This window comes from Tachysurus vachellii, chromosome 12, assembly GCF_030014155.1.
Source record: "Tachysurus vachellii isolate PV-2020 chromosome 12, HZAU_Pvac_v1, whole genome shotgun sequence".
Taxonomy (NCBI): Eukaryota; Metazoa; Chordata; class Actinopteri; order Siluriformes; family Bagridae; genus Tachysurus; species Tachysurus vachellii.
In genome coordinates, this window is record NC_083471.1 from 292,912 (window position 1) to 315,411 (window position 22,500).

General features: G+C 44.5%; 2 protein-coding genes across 2 annotated transcripts in view; both read left to right on the forward strand.

The window, feature by feature from the left end:
• LOC132855210 (uncharacterized) overlaps positions 1–20,510 on the forward strand; it is a 27,598-nt gene extending 7,088 nt beyond the window's left edge. Inside the window, exons 5-20 of the mRNA XM_060884005.1 lie at positions 341–448; positions 867–983; positions 1,598–1,758; positions 2,033–2,179; positions 3,061–3,163; positions 3,380–3,505; positions 4,499–4,681; positions 5,519–5,769; positions 5,850–8,256; positions 8,599–8,721; positions 8,879–9,007; positions 18,029–18,221; positions 18,380–18,504; positions 18,697–18,887; positions 18,962–19,095; positions 19,269–20,510. Of these exons, the coding sequence (XP_060739988.1) occupies positions 341–448; positions 867–983; positions 1,598–1,758; positions 2,033–2,179; positions 3,061–3,163; positions 3,380–3,505; positions 4,499–4,681; positions 5,519–5,769; positions 5,850–8,256; positions 8,599–8,721; positions 8,879–9,007; positions 18,029–18,221; positions 18,380–18,504; positions 18,697–18,887; positions 18,962–19,095; positions 19,269–19,501 (4,731 nt within the window). The 3' untranslated portion in view covers positions 19,502–20,510. The remainder of the gene's footprint in view (positions 1–340; positions 449–866; positions 984–1,597; positions 1,759–2,032; positions 2,180–3,060; positions 3,164–3,379; positions 3,506–4,498; positions 4,682–5,518; positions 5,770–5,849; positions 8,257–8,598; positions 8,722–8,878; positions 9,008–18,028; positions 18,222–18,379; positions 18,505–18,696; positions 18,888–18,961; positions 19,096–19,268) is intronic.
• Positions 20,511–22,472: 1,962 nt separating this feature from the next.
• The window catches only part of rpf2 (ribosome production factor 2 homolog), a 4,802-nt gene continuing 4,774 nt past the window's right edge, over positions 22,473–22,500 (forward strand). The window contains exon 1 of the mRNA XM_060883056.1: positions 22,473–22,500. This exon is cut by the window's right edge and continues 108 nt beyond it. The gene's annotated coding sequence lies outside the window, so the exon portion shown is untranslated.

Consider the following 22,500-nt stretch of genomic DNA (forward strand, 5'->3'; position numbering starts at 1 on the left):
CTGTGGGTGTCTGTCTGTCTGTGGGTGTCTGTCTGTCTGTGGGTGTCTGTCTGTCTGTGGGTGTCTGTCTGTCTGTGGGTGTCTGTCTGTCTGTGGGTGTCTGTGTGTCTGTCTGTCTGTGTGTCTGTCTGTCTGTGTGTCTGTCTGTCTGTGTGTGTCTCTGTAACACAGGGTTTATTAGGTTCTTAAAAGTTATTGGAGCTCAGGATGAGATCAGAGCACTGACTGTTGATATTTAAATGATAATGATTGGTCAGAAGCCCTGGTCATGGACCTGCTGTGTTTAAGGGATTAGTCACTGAGCTGCTGGGTCTGATTGTTTTATCTGATCTTCCCTCAGCTCCACCGACGCACTGTGCACTCCTTCTATGTCGTTCAGCCCAAAAAGCGAGATGTTCAGAAGCTGCAGAAACTCTTGAGTTCGTCCAAATGCTCGCCGGTGGTTAAGGTGCGTCTCTGTCTGATACACAGATGAAGAGATCAGACTAATGTGTTATTTATTCAGAGTCTGATCTTCCTGCAGTGCTGAATTTATTACACACACTCCATCTCCACAGCTGAAGGTTTCGCTCTTAGTGAAAGTTTCATGTTCTAATTTTTTATAAGAGGTGCTCAGCTCCACATGAGGTGCTCGGCTCCACAGGTCCAGTTGGAGCTTAAGGTTGTCATTTTACCCAAACTAACTAGTAGTTTAATGTAGCACTGTTAACCAGTTAGCTGTGTATCTTAACTAGCATAGTTAACTAGCCAGTTCTCCATGTGCACTAGATGTTTTAATACAGGACTGAATGATCTCATGTGTGTGGACATTTTAACACCGTTATTTGTTTGTTTGTTTGTTTGTTTGTTTTTTCCCCCTTTGTCAGTGTGTGTTCCTCAGAGAAGTGTTTGAGCTGAGTAACTACGTGGACCGCAGTCAGCTACCAGCTAATCTAGGAGGATATTTCATCTACAGTCATGAGAGCTGGGTCTCCTTCATCAAAGTGAGCGACTCTTGTACTTGTAGACATCAGCTGTATGTTAGGCTCTGATACATTGTGGTTACCATAGTAACAGTTCTTGCATAGGGATATTTAGAGAGTAGAGACTCTCATTGATGTGGTGAAGGAGTCTCCAGTGTCAGAAGCTTCACCTTTATGTTTTCAGGACTGAGGAACTACATTTCTGTGTTGATGATGATCTCTGTGAGGAATCTGGTGTAAAAATATAAATAAATGGTAGCAGATCTGCTGCCTCACATCATCCTGGGGTTATTACTCTAGAACACTGAAGTGTGTGTGTGTGCTCTTAGACATGTGATGTGTCATGCTGAATAGATAATGAAGTGTGTGTGTGTGAGTGTACGCACCATCTCTAATACAACGTGAGGTTTGTGTGTCATTCTGAACTTTCATCTCGCTTCCCCTCAGGTCTGAAAATTCTGAGATAAATGCAGCCTTTTTTTTTCACAAACACTTCAGTGACATCATGGTCATTAGCAACTGAAAGAGACACACACACACACACACCTGGTTGTTTGAATGTTTCATAAGTTTGTCACAAATAATGCTTTTATTACTGTGTGTGTGTGTGTGTGTGTGTGTGTGTGTGTGTGCAGGAGATGGACAGTTTTGTACAGGAGTTTGTGGCTGTGGTCAGGAAGTTGCCAGTGTGTATCAGCGCTTTGCAGGATTTCTCGAAGCTCTCTGTTCCTACTGAGTATGAATTGCTCACCGTTTTCTGTTCGACCAATCAGGGGCGACTCGAGCGGCTTCGCAGGTAACATCACAGCATCAACTGGTTGTTATTAAAGTCTTTAGTTATTGGAAAAAAATAAAACACTCGCAAATGTTAGTGTTCTTCTGTGAGGGTTTGAAGATGAATGATTTTGTAAAACTTGTGTGTGTGTGTGTGTGTGTGTGTGTGTGTGTGTGTGTGTGTCTGTGTGTGTCTGTGTGTGTGTGTCTGTGTGTGTGTGTCTGTGTGTGTGTCTCTGTGTGTGTGTGTGTGTGTGTGTGTGTCTCTGTGTGTGTGTGTGTGTGTGTGTGTGTAGAGATCTGGGTTTGGATGCCTTATATAAGAGGTGTAAGTGTGTGCTGGAGAAGTTTCGTTCTCCTGAGCGGGATCCGTGTTACCAGGCCATGGTGGGGACTGTGCTGTTCACACAGACTGCTTTGGAGATGCTGCAGAACTACGACCGGTACACTCACACTCACCCACACACACCCACACACTCACACCCACACCCACCCACACATACCCAAACACACACTCACACCCACACTCACACTCACCCACACACACCCAAACACTCACCCACCCACACACTCACACCCAGACTCACCCACACATACCCAAACACTCACCCACACCCACACTCACACCCACACCCAAACACACACCCACACCCACAGTACTGGTTTTGTTTAATGTTTATATATCTCAAGGTTTCTTCCTCTTATCATCTCAGACAGTTTTTCCTTGCTGCCGTCACCTCAGACTTGCTCATTAGAGATAGGGATAGATATACAGTATATTCATTTAATATTTTTTTTTAATTAATTTTAAACTTTAAATGTATGTATTCTTTTACTTATTTTTTCTTTTTCTTATTTTATATATATTATTTTTCCCCTCTTAGGTTTCTATTTTTCTGTAAAGCCTATTATTAAAAGCTCTATACAAATAAATTGTATTTGAATTATTGTTATAACTTCATGTAGTGTGTGTGCCTGTGTGTGTGCCTGTGTGTGTGCCTGTGTGTGTGCCTGTGTGTGTGCCTGTGTGTGTGCCTGTGTGTGTGTGCCTGTGTGTGTGTGCCTGTGTGTGTGCCTGTGTGTGTGCCTGTGTGTGTGCCTGTGTGTGTGCCTGTGTGTGTGCCTGTGTGTGTGCCTGTGTGTGTGTGTGCGCATTGGAGCTAATTTCCTGCCCACACACAGTGTATTGATATGTTAATATCCCCAGTGAAAGCTGTGCAATATTCAGATTTATGACCCAAATGGAGGAGTGTGTGAGCAGTGTGTGTGTGTGTCATGTACTGAACTGCTGACACTCACACTATCTTTCTCTGTGTGTGTGTAGAATCCAGGCAGCTGTGGAGAAAGTGGAGTTGCTGTGGAGACGTGTTTTCTCTAATGCTCTTGTCCGACTGCATGTCCTCCAGCTTCAGAGAGACTCCCAGCAGGTCCCACACTTTAGTGACAGTGTATTTGTGTGTCAGTAACACACTTGTCATCGAGTCAATAACTAAAGTTTATTTATTTACATTTGTTAAAGAGCACTTTGTGTTCGTGTCACAGATGTTTGGTGTTGGGTTTGTATAGAAGGAGGATGGAATTTTTTCAGTGGTGTGTTTGTGTGTTAAATGGATGTTTCTGGTTTGTGTGTGTGTGTGTTTCAGGTTGTGTGTGATATGGAGTGTGTTATCCAGAAGATGCAGTCGTACACACCTGAGGCACTGCGAGATTCCAACACAGCTGAAACTCTGCAGCTGGAGTTTAAAACGTCTGTGTGCACACGTGCTGCGGTAAGTAAGAGGACGACGACTTCTGCATGTTGGGGGTTACTGTGAGGAGGGAGGGAGGGAGGGAGGGAGGGAGGGTGGGCTGCAAGGAAGAGGCAAAATGTATGGAAGAATGTTGTTGTAGTTAAAGTTGGTCCTCTCTCTCTTCTGTTTCTCTCTCTGTCTCTCTCTTCTGTTTCTTTCTCTCTCTCTCTCTCTCTCTCTCTCTCTCTCTGTTTCTCTCTCTCTGTCTCGCTCTCTGTCTCGCTCTCTGTCTCGCTCTCTGTCTCGCTCTCTGTCTCGCTCTCTGTCTCGCGCTCTGTCTCGCGCTCTGTCTCGCGCTCTGTCTCGCGCTCTGTCTCGCGCTCTGTCTCGCGCTCTGTCTCGCGCTCTGTCTCGCGCTCTGTCTCTCGCTCTCTGTCTGTCTCTCTGTCTCTCGCTCTCTGTCTGTCTCTCTGTCTCTCGCTGTCTCTCTGTCTCTCGCTGTCTCTCTGTCTCTCTCTGTCTCTCGCTCTCTCTCTGTCTCTCTCTGTCTCTCGCTCTCTCTCTGTCTCTCTCTGTCTCTCGCTCTCTCTCTGTCTCTCTCTGTCTCTCTCTGTCTCTCTGTCTCTCTCTGTCTCTCTCTGTCTCTCGCTCTCTCTCTGTCTCTCTCTGTCTCTCACTCTCGCTCTGTCTCTCACTCTCGCTCTGTCTCTCGCTCTCGCTCTGTTTCTCGCTCTCGCTCTGTTTCTCGCTCTCTCTCTGTTTCTCGCTCTCTCTCTGTTTCTCGCTCTCTCTCTGTTTCTCGCTCTCTCTCTGTTTCTCGCTCTCTGTCTCGCTCTCTGTCTCGCTCTCTGTCTCGCTCTCTGTCTCGCTCTCTGTCTCGCTCTCTGTCTCGCTCTCTCTCTCTGTTTCTCTCTCGCGCTCTCTCTCTGTTTCTCTCTCGCGCTCTCTCTCTGTCTCTGTTTCTCTCTCTGTCTCTGTTTCTCTCTCTCTCTCTCTCTCTCTCTCTCTCTCTCCCTCTCCCCTGTGTGTTAGGTGCTGGTGCGTCGTGCTGAGGACTTGTTAAACTCTGTATCAGAGACTGAGGTTTTCAGAGAGAATCGAGGACATGAGTGGATAAATGATCTGGAGAGACGTACAAATGAGCTCAGAGCAGTCACTGAGCTTCAGAACAGGAACCTAAACACCATCTGCACCTTCCATCACTGCTACAATAAAGTACATTTTATTTATTGTTCATGTTACTGCTGTCTGTGTGTGGGAGTGTCTGTCTGGGTGGGTGGGTGTGTGAGTGTGTGTCTGTCTGTCTGGGCGGGTGGGTGTGGGAGTGTCTGTCTGGGTGGGTGGGTGTGTGAGTGTGTGTCTGTCTGTCTGGGCGGGTGGGTGTGGGAGTGTCTGTCTGGGTGGGTGGGTGTGTGTGTGTGTGTCTGTCTGTCTGGGCGGGTGGGTGTGGGAGTGTCTGTCTGGGTGGGTGGGTGTGTGAGTGTGTGTCTGTCTGTCTGGGCGGGTGGGTGTGGGAGTGTCTGTGTGTGTGTGTGTCTGTGGGTGTGTCTGTGTGTGGGTGTGTCTGTGTGTGGGTGTGTCTGTGTGTGGGTGTGTCTGTGTGTGGGAGTGTCTGTGTGTGGGAGTGTCTGTGTGTGGGAGTGTCTGTGTGTCTGTGTGTGTGTGTGTGTGTGTGTCTGTGTGTGTGTCTGTGTGTGTGTCTGTGTGTGTGTCTGTGTGTGTGTCTGTGTGTGTGTCTGTGTGTGTGTGTGTGTGTGTGTGTGTGTGAGATCAAGTCCAATGTTCTCAGTTAGCTAGGCATCTGTTAAGTTTGATTGTTATCCTGTTACACAAAACTGAGTCAGTAGAAGTGCAGGGATTTGGGTACTGAAGGAAAGGATGGGTGATGGATGGGTGATGGAGGTCATGAGTGGAGGTACAATCTACAGATGAGCTTGTAAATAAGTGAGACACAAGTAGAGTTGAACACACCAATGTGAGAGAGGGAGATGGATGTAGAAACCTTTCTGTTTTAATCTACCAGGTGTTTATTAATGTTGTTAATGTTACCAGATCCAGTGGTGGTACCATGTGGCAGTGTGTGAGAGCTTCCTTCAGGATCTTCTGTGGAAAACTTGCTCGATCAAATATAACCAAGAGGAAACGATTCTCTCGCACAAGCAGACTGAAGTCTTCTCTGTGATTGAAGCTTTTCTCAGGTTACATCCTCCTCCTGATGTGGAGGAGCTACAGCAGTTGCTCCACCTGGCTAATATTGTCCCTGATGCACATCTGGAGATTGCAGGAAAGCAGCTTACACACAGGTGATGACTGTTTTGAGAAAGTCTGAGGTGTGAAGCTGTTACTCGTTCTGTTTAAAACTAATTAGCATTTTGCTTTGCAGGTGTTCATGTTTACGTAAGTTGTTGTTCTCTCCTGGTTCTTCGACACTTCCTGACCTCCAGATGGCTCTGCAGTGGCAGTATGAGTATCTAAAGAGCAGAACTGTGGAGTTAACCTCTGACCCTCATACTCTGAGGAATACGTGTGATCAGAGTGTCTTCAGAGATTCAGATTTATTTCCACACTCTGTAAATGTTCTGACGAGACACGACGGTGTCTGTTATCCTCTGCTACTTCAGTCTGGAACAAAGCCACCATCACTTAGCTCCTTTGATTCTGGGTTTGATGGAGCAGGAGGTGGGAAGACGTGCCAGGATGAAGCATCCAGACTAAAATCTCTCCTGCATGTCAATGAGGATCAAGTTTCCATCTTACCTGAGGGTCTCAGTGAGCAGAAATCTCTTCCAGCTCCCAGTATCCACATCATGCCAAATGTAAGCGGAGACTCTGTAAACTTTGAGATCACTGTGAAACGTTCAGCCACGCTTCCCAAAAACCCCTGGCTGAGTCTCCCTGTAGATGATCTGGAGAGCTGCTACACTGTGATTATCTCTCCCACCCAGCAAAAGGAGACTAGGAGCTGCGATCGGTTAACACAGACAACCGAAACAAGTGTGTGTGATCTTCAGGATCAGAGTAGCGAGTGGAGCCCCGTAGGTAACGTCCTCTCAAGCACCATCACCGATGGAGGACCTGGAACTGAAAGCTCAGAGGCCGTGCCCACGCTCCTCTGGGACTCGTATGATCTGCATGGCTCTGAGAGCTTATTACTCGGTGAGCCTGATCCTGAGTGGGAAATAAAAGAACAGCAGGAGCTCAGAACCGTGGAAGAAATGCTGAGCCGAACAGCTGGAATCCTGCAAGAAGAGGAGAGTGTTCTTGCTCAGGAGGAGATCTTGGATGTTCTTCTGGAAGCAGACAGTCCATACAAAATGTGGCCTTCATGGAGCAAAGCTTGGGAATTTACTCAGATGAACTCCTCTGACTTGGCTGAAGCAGGTGTGATTGGATTGGAGGATGATCTCGTCTCCCTTCATTTTGGATGTGATGAAGTTTTGTCTCAGAATCCGAGTGGTAAAGCTCCATCAGTACCAGGCTCTGACTCGCTCGTTCACCTTCAACCAGTAAAGGGAAGTCCGGAAAGATCAGAGCTTTTGAACGGTGAAGAAAATCTGAAGGCCTTGGAGGAAAAGCTTGTTGAAGAGAACATGAAAATCAACGAGATTCGTTGCTGTGAATCTAAGGAAAGGACGTCATCTCTGAGCCTCGGGGAGAACCGGAAGCAGTTCCTTGAGAAACTGGAACAAGAGAAGAAGGAAGTGGAGGAGATGGAGAGGAACCTGAGCATCGAGATGAAGAAAAGCAAGCTAAAATATCTGAGCAGGGGACATAAATTTGTCAGGTGTTCCATTATGGGAACAGGTTCAGTGTTGAAACCAGATGATGAAGCTCTCCTGAGGAACTGCAAAAGTTTAGCACAAGATGCACAAGTCATCAATAAACCATGTTTAGAGAAACCCATCATTCAGCAACCATCAGACATGGCTGCAGATGTTCAGCACAAATGTTCTGATCCAGAAGCGTCAGTCAACTGTAAATGTTTGAATGTTGCTGCAGATTCTTCAACCAATGATTCCATTAACATGAGTTTAGATTTTGTGGCCCAACAAAACGTTGACTCTTCTGCGTCATCCAGAACGGTTGCTTTGCCTTCTGTCATGGCAGCTGGTGTTTGTGGATGTGAGACAAAAGAAATGACAGACATGGTATCTTCAGTCATAAATCTGTCTAATGTCCAAAGTCCTGATATTGGACAATCAAAAAAACTCTTAGATCCTCATGATGTGAGAGAAGAAGAATGTATAATCTTGGACTCGACTGAAAAGTGTAGTGAAGATCTCAAGGTGGAAACGTTAACATCAGAGGACGTATTGACAACTGCGTTTGATCCTGGTGGTCCAACACCTCTTCCTCAAACTGTTAGACTGAAATTACAGATAAGTGCAGATTCAGAAGAGAACGCATCTGACGCTACACATCAGACTGCTCTTTCTACATCTCCAGAATCATCTGTTAATTCATCAACAAAAGAGTGCAAGATTCCATGTAGAACCTCAATAGAGCTGAAAAACCATAATGCCAACAATAACAATCTTCACACTCTGGATCTTGGAGTTGGGGTTCAGAATGTTCCTGAAGAACCCGAAAGCTCAGAATGTATCAGCAGACCTGAAGAGTCATGGTATGAAAGTCTGGTCTACACAAACGAATCCCGTCTGCTTGAAACATCTGAGCGCTCTGAAACAGCGGAGACAAACAAGGAGGAAGTTCATCACGTTGACTGTGCTTTAACGAGACGTGTCTGCAGATCACCAGATCTTCAACATCTTCAGATCTGCACTAGAGAGGTTTGGATCCATTATGTGATCTACTTTTGTGTCTAATTTTGTTGATCTGCTCAGTATTCACAGTTCTGGAGGATCAGAGCTGGAGCAGAACATGTGCTACATCCACCATCTTCATCTGGGTCTGTTTCATGCACTGGGTCGCTGCACCAACGTCCGCTAACATGCTTAGAGTTGGAGTTAGGATTATTAACATTTAGTGTTCTAGTTAACAAACTAACCCACTAACGAGCATTAACCAGCCTCAGGCTCTGAACACACACAGTTTTAATCAGTGATGTTCTTTTCTTCTCCATTTGTGTAGATTGTTGTTCAGTGTTGTGTTCCTGGTGTGTGTAACTGTAGATGAGTGAGTTTCAGACCCCTGTGGTGTTGGACACCGGCTCCAGTTTGGTGAAAGCCGGGTTTGCCGATCAGGATCTGCCCACCACCATCTTCCCCACCGCTGTCGGTCTGCCCAAGTACACGGTAAAGCTGCTGAGAATGACGAGCTGAAAAGGAACTTAGAAGCTTTGGGATGTAGTTTGTGCTGAACTAAAGGATCAGAGCTTCTACTTCCTGTTAGCTTCTCAGGGAAACAGGAAGATTAATACAACAAATAAATAAAAATGTGTTGACTGTGCAGGAGGTGATGAGTGGCAGTGTGGAGCGTAGTGTGTATGTGGGACACGACGCCCAGCACATGAGGGGTGTGTTAACACTTCATTACCCAATGAGGAACGGTGTGGTATCAGACTGGGACCAGATGGAGATGGTGAGGTTTTAACAAGAAGTTAAATTCTGTTATTACACTTAAACCACCTGTGTGTGTGTGTGTGTGTGTGTGTGTGTGTGTGTGTGTGTGTGTGTGTACACTTAACTCTGTGTGTGTGTGTGTGTACACTTAACTCTGTGTGTGTGTGTACACTTAACTCTGTGTGTGTGTGTACACTTAACTCTGTGTGTGTGTGTACACTTAACTCTGTGTGTGTGTGTACACTTAACTCTGTGTGTGTGTACACTTAACTCTGTGTGTGTGTACACTTAACTCTGTGTGTGTGTACACTTAACTCTGTGTGTGTGTACACTTAACTCTGTGTGTGTGTACACTTAACTCTGTGTGTGTGTACACTTAACTCTGTGTGTGTGTACACTTAACTCTGTGTGTGTGTACACTTAACTCTGTGTGTGTGTACACTTAACTCTGTGTCTGTGTGTGTGTGTGTGTACACTTAACTCTGTGTGTGTGTGTGTGTGTGTGTGTACACTTAACTCTGTGTGTGTGTGTGTACACACTTAACTCTGTGTGTGTGTGTGTACACACTTAACTCTGTGTGTGTACACACTTAACTCTGTGTGTGTGTGTACACTTAACTCTGTGTGTGTGTGTGTACACTTAACTCTGTGTCTGTGTGTGTGTGTGTGTGTGTACACTTAACTCTGTGTCTGTGTGTGTGTGTGTGTACTTAACTCTGTGTGTGTGTGTGTGTGTGTACACTTAACTCTGTGTGTGTGTGTGTACACTTAACTCTGTGTGTGTGTGTGTACACTTAACTCTGTGTGTGTGTGTGTACACTTAACTCTGTGTGTGTGTGTGTACACTTAACTCTGTGTGTGTGTGTGTACACTTAACTCTGTGTGTGTGTGTGTACACTTAACTCTGTGTGTGTGTGTGTACACTTAACTCTGTGTGTGTGTGTACACTTAACTCTGTGTGTGTGTGTACACTTAACTCTGTGTGTGTGTGTACACTTAACTCTGTGTGTGTGTGTGTACACTTAACTCTGTGTGTGTGTGTGTACACTTAACTCTGTGTGTGTGTGTGTACACTTAACTCTGTGTGTGTGTGTGTACACTTAACTCTGTGTGTGTGTACACTTAACTCTGTGTGTGTGTACACTTAACTCTGTGTGTGTGTACACTTAACTCTGTGTGTGTGTACACTTAACTCTGTGTGTGTGTACACTTAACTCTGTGTGTGTGTGTGTGTGTGTGTACACTTAACTCTGTGTGTGTGTGTGTGTGTGTGTGTACACTTAACTCTGTGTGTGTGTGTGTACACTTAACTCTGTGTGTGTGTGTGTACACACTTAACTCTGTGTGTGTGTACACACTTAACTCTGTGTGTGTGTACACTTAACTCTGTGTGTGTGTGTACACTTAACTCTGTGTGTGTGTGTGTACACTTAACTCTGTGTCTGTGTGTGTGTGTGTGTGTGTACACTTAACTCTGTGTCTGTGTGTGTGTGTACTTAACTCTGTGTGTGTGTGTACACTTAACTCTGTGTGTGTGTGTGTACACTTAACTCTGTGTGTGTGTGTGTACACTTAACTCTGTGTGTGTGTGTGTACACTTAACTCTGTGTGTGTGTGTGTACACTTAACTCTGTGTGTGTGTGTGTACACTTAACTCTGTGTGTGTGTGTACACTTAACTCTGTGTGTGTGTACACTTAACTCTGTGTGTGTGTGTACACTTAACTCTGTGTGTGTGTGTACACTTAACTCTGTGTGTGTGTGTGTGTACACTTAACTCTGTGTGTGTGTGTGTGTACACTTAACTCTGTGTGTGTGTGTGTGTGTGTGTGTACACTTAACTCTGTGTGTGTGTACACTTAACTCTGTGTGTGTGTGTGTGTGTGTGTGTGTGTGTACACTTAACTCTGTGTGTGTGTGTGTGTGTGTACACTTAACTCTGTGTGTGTGTGTGTGTGTGTGTACACTTAACTCTCTGTGTGTGTGTGTACACTTAACTCTGTGTGTGTGTGTGTACACTTAACTCTGTGTGTGTGTACACTTAACTCTGTGTGTGTGTGTGTGTACACTTAACTCTGTGTGTGTGTGTGTACACTTAACTCTGTGTGTGTGTGTGTACACTTAACTCTGTGTGTGTGTGTACACTTAACTCTGTGTGTGTGTGTGTACACTTAACTCTGTGTGTGTGTGTGTGTGTGTGTACACTTAACTCTGTGTGTGTGTGTGTGTACACTTAACTCTGTGTGTGTGTGTACACTTAACTCTGTGTGTGTGTGTGTACACTTAACTCTGTGTGTGTGTGTGTGTACACTTAACTCTGTGTGTGTGTGTGTACACTTAACTCTGTGTGTGTGTACACTTAACTCTGTGTCTGTGTGTGTCTGTGTGTGTGTGTGTACACTTAACTCTGTGTGTGTGTGTGTGTACACTTAACTCTGTGTGTGTGTGTGTACACTTAACTGTGTGTGTGTGTGTGTGTGTGTGTGTGTACACTTAACTCTGTGTCTGTGTGTGTGTGTGTGTGTGTGTGTACACTTAACTCTGTGTCTGTGTGTGTGTGTGTGTACTTAACTCTGTGTGTCTGTGTGTGTGTGTGTACACTTAACTCTGTGTGTGTGTGTGTGTACACTTAACTCTGTGTGTGTGTGTGTGTGTACACTTAACTCTGTGTGTGTGTGTGTGTACACTTAACTCTGTGTGTGTGTGTGTGTGTACACTTAACTCTGTGTGTGTGTGTGTACACTTAACTCTGTGTGTGTGTGTGTACACTTAACTCTGTGTGTGTGTGTACACTTAACTCTGTGTGTGTGTGTACACTTAACTCTGTGTGTGTGTGTACACTTAACTCTGTGTGTGTGTGTACACTTAACTCTGTGTGTGTGTGTGTACACTTAACTCTGTGTGTGTGTGTACACTTAACTCTGTGTGTGTGTGTACACTTAACTCTGTGTGTGTGTGTACACTTAACTCTGTGTGTGTGTGTGTGTGTGTACACTTAACTCTGTGTGTGTGTGTGTGTGTGTGTGTGTGTGTACACTTAACTCTGTGTGTGTGTGTGTACACTTAACTCTGTGTGTGTGTGTGTGTGTGTACACTTAACTCTGTGTGTGTGTGTGTGTGTGTACACTTAACTCTGTGTGTGTGTGTGTGTGTACACTTAACTCTGTGTGTGTGTGTGTGTGTACACTTAACTCTGTGTGTGTGTGTGTGTGTGTGTGTGTGTGTGTACACTTAACTCTGTGTGTGTGTGTGTGTGTGTACACTTAACTCTCTGTGTGTGTGTGTACACTTAACTCTGTGTGTGTGTGTACACTTAACTCTGTGTGTGTGTGTACACTTAACTCTGTGTGTGTGTACACTTAACTCTGTGTGTGTGTGTGTGTGTACACTTAACTCTGTGTGTGTGTGTGTACACTTAACTCTGTGTGTGTGTGTGTACACTTAACTCTGTGTGTGTGTGTGTACACTTAACTCTGTGTGTGTGTGTACACTTAACTCTGTGTGTGTGTGTGTGTGTGTGTACACTTAACTCTGTGTGTGTGTGTGTGTACACTTAACTCTGTGTGTGTGTGTGTACACTTAACTCTGTGTGTGTGTGTGTACACTTAACTCTGTGTGTGTGTGTACACTTAACTCTGTGTCTGTGTGTGTCTGTGTGTGTGTGTGTACACTTAACTCTGTGTGTCTGTGTGTGTGTGTGTACACTTAACTCTGTGTGTGTGTGTGTACACTTAACTCTGTGTGTGTGTGTGTACACTTAACTCTGTGTGTGTGTGTGTACACTTAACTCTGTGTGTGTGTGTACACTTAACTCTGTGTGTGTGTGTGTGTGTGTACACTTAACTCTGTGTGTGTGTGTGTGTGTGTGTGTGTGTGTACACTTAACTCTGTGTGTGTGTGTGTACACTTAACTCTGTGTGTGTGTGTGTGTGTGTACACTTAACTCTGTGTGTGTGTGTGTGTGTGTACACTTAACTCTGTGTGTGTGTGTGTGTGTACACTTAACTCTGTGTGTGTGTGTGTGTGTGTACACTTAACTCTGTGTGTGTGTGTGTGTGTGTACACTTAACTCTGTGTGTGTGTGTGTGTGTGTACACTTAACTCTCTGTGTGTGTGTGTACACTTAACTCTCTGTGTGTGTGTGTACACTTAACTCTGTGTGTGTGTGTACACTTAACTCTGTGTGTGTGTGTACACTTAACTCTGTGTGTGTGTGTACACTTAACTCTGTGTGTGTGTGTGTGTGTACACTTAACTCTGTGTGTGTGTGTGTACACTTAACTCTGTGTGTGTGTGTGTACACTTAACTCTGTGTGTGTGTGTGTACACTTAACTCTGTGTGTGTGTGTACACTTAACTCTGTGTGTGTGTGTGTGTGTGTGTACACTTAACTCTGTGTGTGTGTGTGTGTACACTTAACTCTGTGTGTGTGTGTGTGTACACTTAACTCTGTGTGTGTGTGTGTACACTTAACTCTGTGTGTGTGTGTGTACACTTAACTCTGTGTGTGTGTGTACACTTAACTCTGTGTCTGTGTGTGTCTGTGTGTGTGTGTGTACACTTAACTCTGTGTGTCTGTGTGTGTGTGTGTACACTTAACTCTGTGTGTGTGTGTGTACACTTAACTCTGTGTGTGTGTGTGTACACTTAACTCTGTGTGTGTGTGTACACTTAACTCTGTGTGTGTGTGTGTGTGTGTACACTTAACTCTGTGTGTGTGTGTGTGTGTGTGTGTGTGTGTGTACACTTAACTCTGTGTGTGTGTGTGTACACTTAACTCTGTGTGTGTGTGTGTGTGTGTACACTTAACTCTGTGTGTGTGTGTGTGTGTACACTTAACTCTGTGTGTGTGTGTGTGTGTACACTTAACTCTGTGTGTGTGTGTGTGTGTGTGTGTGTGTGTGTACACTTAACTCTGTGTGTGTGTGTGTGTGTGTACACTTAACTCTGTGTGTGTGTGTGTGTGTGTACACTTAACTCTCTGTGTGTGTGTGTACACTTAACTCTCTGTGTGTGTGTGTACACTTAACTCTGTGTGTGTGTGTACACTTAACTCTGTGTGTGTGTGTACACTTAACTCTGTGTGTGTGTGTACACTTAACTCTGTGTGTGTGTGTACACTTAACTCTGTGTGTGTGTGTGTGTGTACACTTAACTCTGTGTGTGTGTGTGTACACTTAACTCTGTGTGTGTGTGTGTACACTTAACTCTGTGTGTGTGTGTGTACACTTAACTCTGTGTGTGTGTGTACACTTAACTCTGTGTGTGTGTGTGTGTGTGTGTACACTTAACTCTGTGTGTGTGTGTGTGTACACTTAACTCTGTGTGTGTGTGTGTGTACACTTAACTCTGTGTGTGTGTGTGTACACTTAACTCTGTGTGTGTGTGTGTACACTTAACTCTGTGTGTGTGTGTGTCTGTGTGTGTGTGTGTACACTTAACTCTGTGTGTGTGTGTGTACACTTAACTGTGTGTGTGTGTGTGTGTGTGTGTGTGTGTGTACACTTAACTCTGTGTCTGTGTGTGTCTGTGTGTGTGTGTGTGTACACTTAACTCTGTGTCTGTGTGTGTGTGTGTGTACTTAACTCTGTGTGTCTGTGTGTGTGTGTGTACACTTAACTCTGTGTGTGTGTGTGTACACTTAACTCTGTGTGTGTGTGTGTGTACACTTAACTCTGTGTGTGTGTGTGTGTACACTTAACTCTGTGTGTGTGTGTGTACACTTAACTCTGTGTGTGTGTGTGTACACTTAACTCTGTGTGTGTGTGTGTACACTTAACTCTGTGTGTGTGTGTACACTTAACTCTGTGTGTGTGTGTACACTTAACTCTGTGTGTGTACACTTAACTCTGTGTGTGTGTGTACACTTAACTCTGTGTGTGTGTGTACACTTAACTCTGTGTGTGTGTGTGTACACTTAACTCTGTGTGTGTGTGTGTACACTTAACTCTGTGTGTGTGTGTGTACACTTAACTCTGTGTGTGTGTGTGTACACTTAACTCTGTGTGTGTGTGTGTACACTTAACTCTGTGTGTGTGTGTGTGTACACTTAACTCTGTGTGTGTGTGTGTGTACACTTAACTCTGTGTGTGTGTGTGTGTACACTTAACTCTGTGTGTGTGTGTGTGTACACTTAACTCTGTGTGTGTGTGTGTGTGTACACTTAACTCTGTGTGTGTGTGTACACTTAACTCTGTGTGTGTGTGTGTACACTTAACTCTGTGTGTGTGTGTGTGTGTACACTTAACTCTGTGTGTGTGTGTGTGTGTGTACACTTAACTCTGTGTGTGTGTGTGTGTGTACACTTAACTCTGTGTGTGTGTGTGTGTACACTTAACTGTGTGTGTGTGTGTGTGTGTACACTTAACTCTGTGTGTGTGTGTGTGTACACTTAACTCTGTGTGTGTGTGTGTGTGTACACTTAACTCTGTGTGTGTGTGTGTGTACACTTAACTCTGTGTGTGTGTGTGTGTACACTTAACTCTGTGTGTGTGTGTGTGTACACTTAACTCTGTGTGTGTGTGTGTGTACACTTAACTCTGTGTGTGTGTGTACACTTAACTCTGTGTGTGTGTGTACACTTAACTCTGTGTGTGTGTGTGTACACTTAACTCTGTGTGTGTGTGTGTGTGTGTACACTTAACTCTGTGTGTGTGTGTGTGTGTGTACACTTAACTCTGTGTGTGTGTGTGTGTGTGTGTGTACACACTTAACTCTGTGTGTGTGTACACACTTAACTCTGTGTGTGTGTGTGTGTGTATACACACTTAACTCTGTGTGTGTGTATACACTTAACTCTGTGTGTGTGTATACACTTAACTCTGTGTGTGTGTGTGTGTGTGTGTACACTTAACTCTGTGTGTGTGTGTGTGTACACTTAACTCTGTGTGTGTGTGTGTGTGTGTGTACACTTAACTCTGTGTGTGTGTGTGTGTGTGTACACTTAACTGTGTGTGTGTGTGTACACTTAACTCTGTGTGTGTGTGTGTGTGTGTGTACACTTAACTCTGTGTGTGTGTACACTTAACTCTGTGTGTGTGTGTGTGTGTGTGTGTGTACACTTAACTCTGTGTGTGTGTGTACACTTAACTCTGTGTGTGTGTGTGTGTACACTTAACTCTGTGTGTGTGTGTGTACACTTAACTCTGTGTGTGTGTGTACACTTAACTCTGTGTGTGTGTGTGTGTACACTTAACTCTGTGTGTGTGTACACTTAACTCTGTGTGTGTGTGTGTGTACACACTTAACTCTGTGTGTGTACACACTTAACTCTGTGTGTGTGTGTGTGTGTGTATACACACTTAACTCTGTGTGTGTGTATACACTTAACTCTGTGTGTGTGTGTGTGTGTGTGTGTGTGTGTGTGTGTGTACACTTAACTCTGTGTGTGTGTGTGTGTGTACACTTAACTCTGTGTGTGTGTGTGTGTACACTTAACTCTGTGTGTGTGTACACTTAACTCTGTGTGTGTGTGTGTGTACACTTAACTCTGTGTGTGTGTGTACACTTAACTCTGTGTGTGTGTGTACACTTAACTCTGTGTGTGTGTGTGTGTACACTTAACTCTGTGTGTGTGTGTGTACACTTAACTCTGTGTGTGTGTGTGTGTACACTTAACTCTGTGTGTGTGTGTGTGTACACTTAACTCTGTGTGTGTGTGTACACTTAACTCTGTGTGTGTGTATACACACTTAACTCTGTGTGTGTATACACACTTAACTCTGTGTGTGTGTACACACTTAACTCTGTGTGTGTGTACACACTTAACTCTGTGTGTGTGTGTACACACTTAACTCTGTGTGTGTGTGTGTGTGTGTACACACTTAACTCTGTGTGTGTGTGTGTGTGTATACACACTTAACTCTGTGTGTGTGTGTATACACACTTAACTCTGTGTGTGTGTGTGTGTGTGTGTATACACACTTAACTCTGTGTGTGTGTGTGTGTATACACACTTAACTCTGTGTGTGTGTGTGTGTGTGTATACACACTTAACTCTGTGTGTGTGTGTGTGTATACACACTTAACTCTGTGTGTGTGTGTGTGTATACACACTTAACTCTGTGTGTGTGTGTGTGTATACTTAACTCTGTGTGTGTGTACACACTTAACTCTGTGTGTGTGTACACACTTAACTCTGTGTGTGTGTACACACTTAACTCTGTGTGTGTGTACACACTTAACTCTGTGTGTGTGTACACACTTAACTCTGTGTGTGTGTGTGTACACACTTAACTCTGTGTGTGTGTGTACACACTTAACTCTGTGTGTGTGTGTGTACACACTTAACTCTGTGTGTGTGTGTGTACACACTTAACTCTGTGTGTGTGTGTGTACACACTTAACTCTGTGTGTGTGTGTACACACTTAACTCTGTGTGTGTGTGTACACACTTAACTCTGTGTGTGTGTGTACACACTTAACTCTGTGTGTGTGTGTACACACTTAACTCTGTGTGTGTGTGTACACACTTAACTCTGTGTGTGTGTGTACACACTTAACTCTGTGTGTGTGTGTACACACTTAACTCTGTGTGTGTGTGTACACACTTAACTCTGTGTGTGTGTGTACACACTTAACTCTGTGTGTGTGTGTACACACTTAACTCTGTGTGTGTGTGTACACACTTAACTCTGTGTGTGTGTGTACACACTTAACTCTGTGTGTGTGTGTACACACTTAACTCTGTGTGTGTGTGTACACACTTAACTCTGTGTGTGTGTGTACACACTTAACTCTGTGTGTGTGTGTACACACTTAACTCTGTGTGTGTGTGTACACACTTAACTCTGTGTGTGTGTGTACACACTTAACTCTGTGTGTGTGTGTACACACTTAACTCTGTGTGTGTGTGTACACACTTAACTCTGTGTGTGTGTGTGTGTACACACTTAACTCTGTGTGTGTGTGTGTGTACACACTTAACTCTGTGTGTGTGTGTGTGTACACACTTAACTCTGTGTGTGTGTGTGTGTACACACTTAACTCTGTGTGTGTGTGTGTGTACACACTTAACTCTGTGTGTGTGTGTGTGTGTACAGATTTGGAGTCATGCCTTTGAGCAGTTGCGTGTGTGTAGTGAGGATCACCCTGTGTTACTGACTGAGGGAGTTGTGAGTGTCCGTGAGAACCGCCAGCGTTCTGTAGAGCTCATGTTTGAGAACTTTAATGTTCCACTTGCGTACATGGCACTGCAGCCTGTTCTGGCACTGTACACCACCGGACGGACCACCGGTACACACACACACACACACCTCTGCAGCGATGGTGCTGTTTAGAAGCTTGAAGACATAGTCACTTTGCAAATTATAAATTCCTGAAGCAGACCTGAGGTGACAGTGTTAATGACTGTAAATGCTGATGCTGTTTGTACTGTGTGTGTGTGTGTGTAGGAGTGGTGTTTGACTCTGGAGACGGTGTGAGTCACAGTGTCCCTGTGTTTGAAGGTTACTGTCTATCTCACGCTATTCAGCGTTTTAATCTAGCAGGAAATGACATCACACTGCAGCTCAAACAGGTACGAACCCCATCTCCTCCCTGTCAGTGCTTAGCAACTGTTGCTATGTGTCCTTTACCTTCATAAAGCTTTTATCACTTTAGCAACACTACAGAACTTCCTGTGGTCTCTTTGTAAATTAGAGATTCCTGAACCAGACCTGAGGTGACTAGTGTTAATGACCAAAACTGTGTGTGTGTGTGTGCGTGTCAGCTGTTGACGGAACAGGGTGTGTGCATGCGGACGTCTGCCGAGATGGAGCTTGTGCGTGAAATTAAGGAAAAATGCTGCTTCGTAGCTCTCAACTATGAGGCGGAGCTTAGTGGAAGAGGCGGGGCCAATGCACAGGTGCATTACACTCTACCGGACGGACATGTCGTCTCCCTGATGACGGAAAGGTTCAGGTAGGGTGGGTGGGGTGTGTGTGTGTGTGGGGGGGGTGTGGGTGTTTATTGACTTGTTTATTTGATATCTTCAGAGCTCCAGAGATCCTGTTCAGGCCGGAGCTGATTGGTCAGGATTATTATGGGATGCATGAGAGCCTTTTCAGATCTGTTCTTCAGTCAGACGTTGACCTGCGCAGGGATCTGGTGGGAAATATCGTGCTCTCGGGTACAACACACTTTAAATATGGGTCCCTGCTCCTGTATGTATAAAATAGAACACATTTAGACTGCAGAAGAGTGAGTTTAATGTCCTGAGATTAAATTATAAAGATTATAATCTTATTCAGTTATAAATTCTCTCTCAAACGGAGACATCGTCTGTGTCTTCTGTCTCTGAAGGTGGTAACACGCTGCTTGCTGGACTTCCTGAACGTCTGCAGCGTGAGATCGGTGCTTTGGCCCCTGCAGGTTTGGGTGAGAGGGTAAAGGTCACGAGCCCACCAGGTCGAGATTTCTCTGTGTGGAGAGGAGGAGCTGTACTCGCCAACATGTCGTCCTTCTGCTCAGCCTGGATCAGTCAGGACGAGTACGAGGAGTTCGGACCCCAGATTGTCTTCAGGAAGTGTTTCTGAGCTGGTCTACAGGACCTGCTGCAGAGCTTTTAGAAAAGCGTTCAGGAACCAAACAGGAAGTGGTTCAGACGCCAGTTTGTCTTCAGAAAGCCGTCTAACTCCCTCATGTGAGAACTCTGAAGATCTGAGATCTTTCTGGGAGGTTTTACAGAGGAGTCAGAGGTCCACTGTCGTGTCCAGGAAGTGCCTCTGGGGCATTTTCACCCCTGAGCATCGTACAGCAGGAGCCTGTGATGCTCTTCATAAGAGAAATGCGTCTGAGCGGCAGAAGGGTGTGTGTGTGTGTGTGTCCTGATTTTATTATATATATATTTTCTCTGTATGTTTGTGTTCCTTGATGAACATTAATGTGTTGAGACTCACACCTTCAGGATCTCTGCAGATTCCATAAACATGGATTTTTCCTAATAATGAAATCGGCTTGTTGGAAAAATGAATTATTTCTCAATGTAAAGTAAATTTTAAACGTTTACATGTTTTTAAATGTGGCTTTGGGTGAAGACGAGCTGGAGATGAGCTGAGCTGCAGAACTGGATCATCATGATCATGTCCAACACTTTACTCATCACTTAACGTGGGATTGTGTGCTGGTGTCTTATCCAATTACGTGTGTGTGTGTGTGTGTGTGTGTGTGATTGACGTGTAAAGATAAATCTGAACTGGATTTGATGTGTTTTTGTACTGATGGTAAAGCTGTGTGCTGGTCACATGATTCTCTGTATCTTTAGATACCATTTTGATGGACGACGTCTCAGACGGTTATTAGCCCTGCTGTCCTGATCCAGGCTCCTCTGGTCTGCTGTGTTGTGTATTTGTGTGCTTTTTTTTTCACTTTGTGTGTAATTGTTCACTGGGATTAAAAGTGTGCTGGTGTTTAGTAATATAAATATTGCAGGGTCAGAGGTCAGGGGTTAATGTAAGCTAGTCAGTTCATGTTCGTCCCAAATCCCACATCAGTGTGTTCTGTGTCGTGACTGGTTTTAAATAATAAATATTTGAGTCCTCAATAGATTTGTGGTGTTTGTCAGTGTTTTATACGTCTACTGCCTGATTGGTGCAAAAACAAAACAGACTGTATGTTTATTGTATGATTAAACCCCACTGACCGTGCCCAGTGAATTCTGGGTAATGTGTATGAACAGTGTAGTTAGGACACATCCCAACATTAGTCCTGTAGTTAGGACACAGCCCAACACTAGTCCTGTATTTAGGACACATCCCCACACTAGTCCTGTAGTTAGGACACAGCCCAACACTAGTCCTGTATTTAGGACACATCCCCACACTAGTCCTGTAGTTAGGACACAGCCCAACACTAGTCCTGTATTTAGGACACATCCCCACACTAGTCCTGTAGTTAGGACACTAGTCCTGTAGTTAGGACACAGCCCAACACTGGTCCTGTATTTAGGACACATCCCCACACTAGTCCTGTAGTTAGGACACTAGTCCTGTAGTTAGGACACAGCCCAACACTGGTCCTGTATTTAGGACACATCCCCACACTAGTCCTGTAGTTAGGACACTAGTCCTGTAGTTAGGACACAGCCCCACACTAGTCCTGTATTTAGGACACATCCCCACACTAGTCCTGTAGTTAGGACACAGCCCCATATTAGTCCTGTATTTAGGACACTAGTCCTGTAGTTAGGACACAGCCCAACACTAGTCCTGTAGTTAGGACACAGCCCAACACTAGTCCTGTATTTAGGACATATCCCCACACTAGTCCTGTAGTTAGGACACTAGTCCTGTAGTTAGGACACAGCCCCATACAAGTCCTGTAGTTAGGACACTAGTCCTGTACTAGTCCTGTAGTTAGGACACAGCCCAACACTAGTCCTGTAGTTAGGACACAGCCCAACACTAGTCCTGTAGTTAGGACACAGCCCCACACTAGTCCTGTAGTTAGGACACTAGTCCTGTATTTAGTTCACTAGTCCTGTAGTTAGGACATAGCCCCACACTAGTCCTGTAGTTAGGACACTAGTCCTGTACTAGTCCTGTAGTTAGGACACTAGTCCTGTACTAGTCCTGTAGTTAGGACACTAGTCCTGTACTAGTCCTGTAGTTAGGACACAGCCCAACACTAGTCCTGTAGTTAGGACACAGCCCCACACTAGTCCTGTAGTTAGGACACTAGTCCTGTATTTAGTTCACTAGTCCTGTAGTTAGGACATAGCCCCACACTAGTCCTGTAGTTAGGACACTAGTCCTGTACTAGTCCTGTAGTTAGGACACTAGTCCTGTACTAGTCCTGTAGTTAGGACACAGCCCAACACTAGTCCTGTATTTAGGACACATCCCCGTACAAGTCCTGTAGTTAGGACACTAGTCCTGTATTTAGTTCACTAGTCCTGTAGTTAGGACATAGCCCCACACTAGTCCTGTAGTTAGGACACAGCCCAACACTAGTCCTGTATTTAGGACACATCCCAACACTAGTCCTGTAGTTAGGACACTAGTCCTGTAGTTAGGACACATCCCAACACTAGTCCTGTAGTTAGGACACTAGTCCTGTAGTTAGGACACATCCCAACACTAGTCCTGTAGTTAGGACACTAGTCCTATATTTAGGACACAGCCCAACACTAGTCCTATATTTAGGACACAGCCGAGTGAGTGTTGAGCTTCAGCCTGAACAGAAAGTGGTGTAATGGCGCCCTCTTGTGGAGAACAGGAGCATCGCAGTTTACTCACATATCCGTAAGATGAATTTAGAAATGATCTAGAAATCCGTATTAATAAACAAACACATAAATATTACACATTACAGCTCTATTAAAGACAGAACATGTTATACACAAGCCTTATTTAAGTGAACACTCACTGTATGTGTACTGAAAAAATAACTATTTACTAACACGTCAGTTTAAATGAGATGAACAGAAGCTGGAGCTATTTTTACTGCTAATAAATAAATAAATAAATAAATAAATAAATAAATAAATCACAGCTGGATGCGTGTGAACAGGACCGAAGCTTTTATTTTGAAAAGC